Genomic DNA, 459 nt, shown 5'->3' on the forward strand with positions numbered 1-459 from the left:
CCCGCCCGGCCGCCCGCATTGGGGGCAGGGAAGGACCCGGATGGAACCACCCCTGCAGCTCGGCGCCCCCACCGTCAGAGGATCGCGGCGTGGGGCGGAGTCTCCCTCTTCCCCGCGCTTTGATTGGCTCAACACCGAAGGCTCTTTCCCGCTATTGGAGGGGCCCAACGTCAGTCGCCAAGGCTAGCTGGCCTCTCAGCTTGCTGCCAGAAGGAGGCTGTGTCGACGCCGGACGGACCTGCGGCGCTGGGGCCGCTGCTCGTGCACTCCCCCTCGGGCGTTCGGAAGCTGCCTCCGGCTCCGCGGCCGCGGGGGCTGGCAGCCGGCGTCTCGAGGCGACTCGAGCACCATCCGGGGGCGTCCAGGAGCTTCCCTCGCCCCCCACTCAGCGCCATGTCCTGGATGTTCAAGAGGTAGCGCGGGCGGAGGGGTGGGGCTGGGCGGCGGCGGCCCCAGCTG

At 72.1% G+C, this 459-nt stretch overlaps 1 protein-coding gene across 2 annotated transcripts in view; it reads left to right on the forward strand.

The window, feature by feature from the left end:
* The first annotated feature begins 288 nt into the window (after window positions 1-288).
* The window catches only part of HLTF (helicase like transcription factor), a 53233-nt gene continuing 53062 nt past the window's right edge, over window positions 289-459 (forward strand). For both annotated transcript variants that reach the window (XM_045295018.1, XM_045295019.1), the window contains exon 1: window positions 289-413. In XM_045295018.1, the coding sequence (XP_045150953.1) occupies window positions 394-413 (20 nt within the window). In that variant the 5' untranslated portion in view covers window positions 289-393. The remainder of the gene's footprint in view (window positions 414-459) is intronic.

Source organism: Echinops telfairi, unplaced genomic scaffold, assembly GCF_000313985.2.
Source record: "Echinops telfairi isolate 266 unplaced genomic scaffold, ASM31398v2 ScPeMD7_4225;HRSCAF=4972, whole genome shotgun sequence".
Lineage (NCBI taxonomy): Eukaryota > Metazoa > Chordata > Mammalia > Afrosoricida > Tenrecidae > Echinops > Echinops telfairi.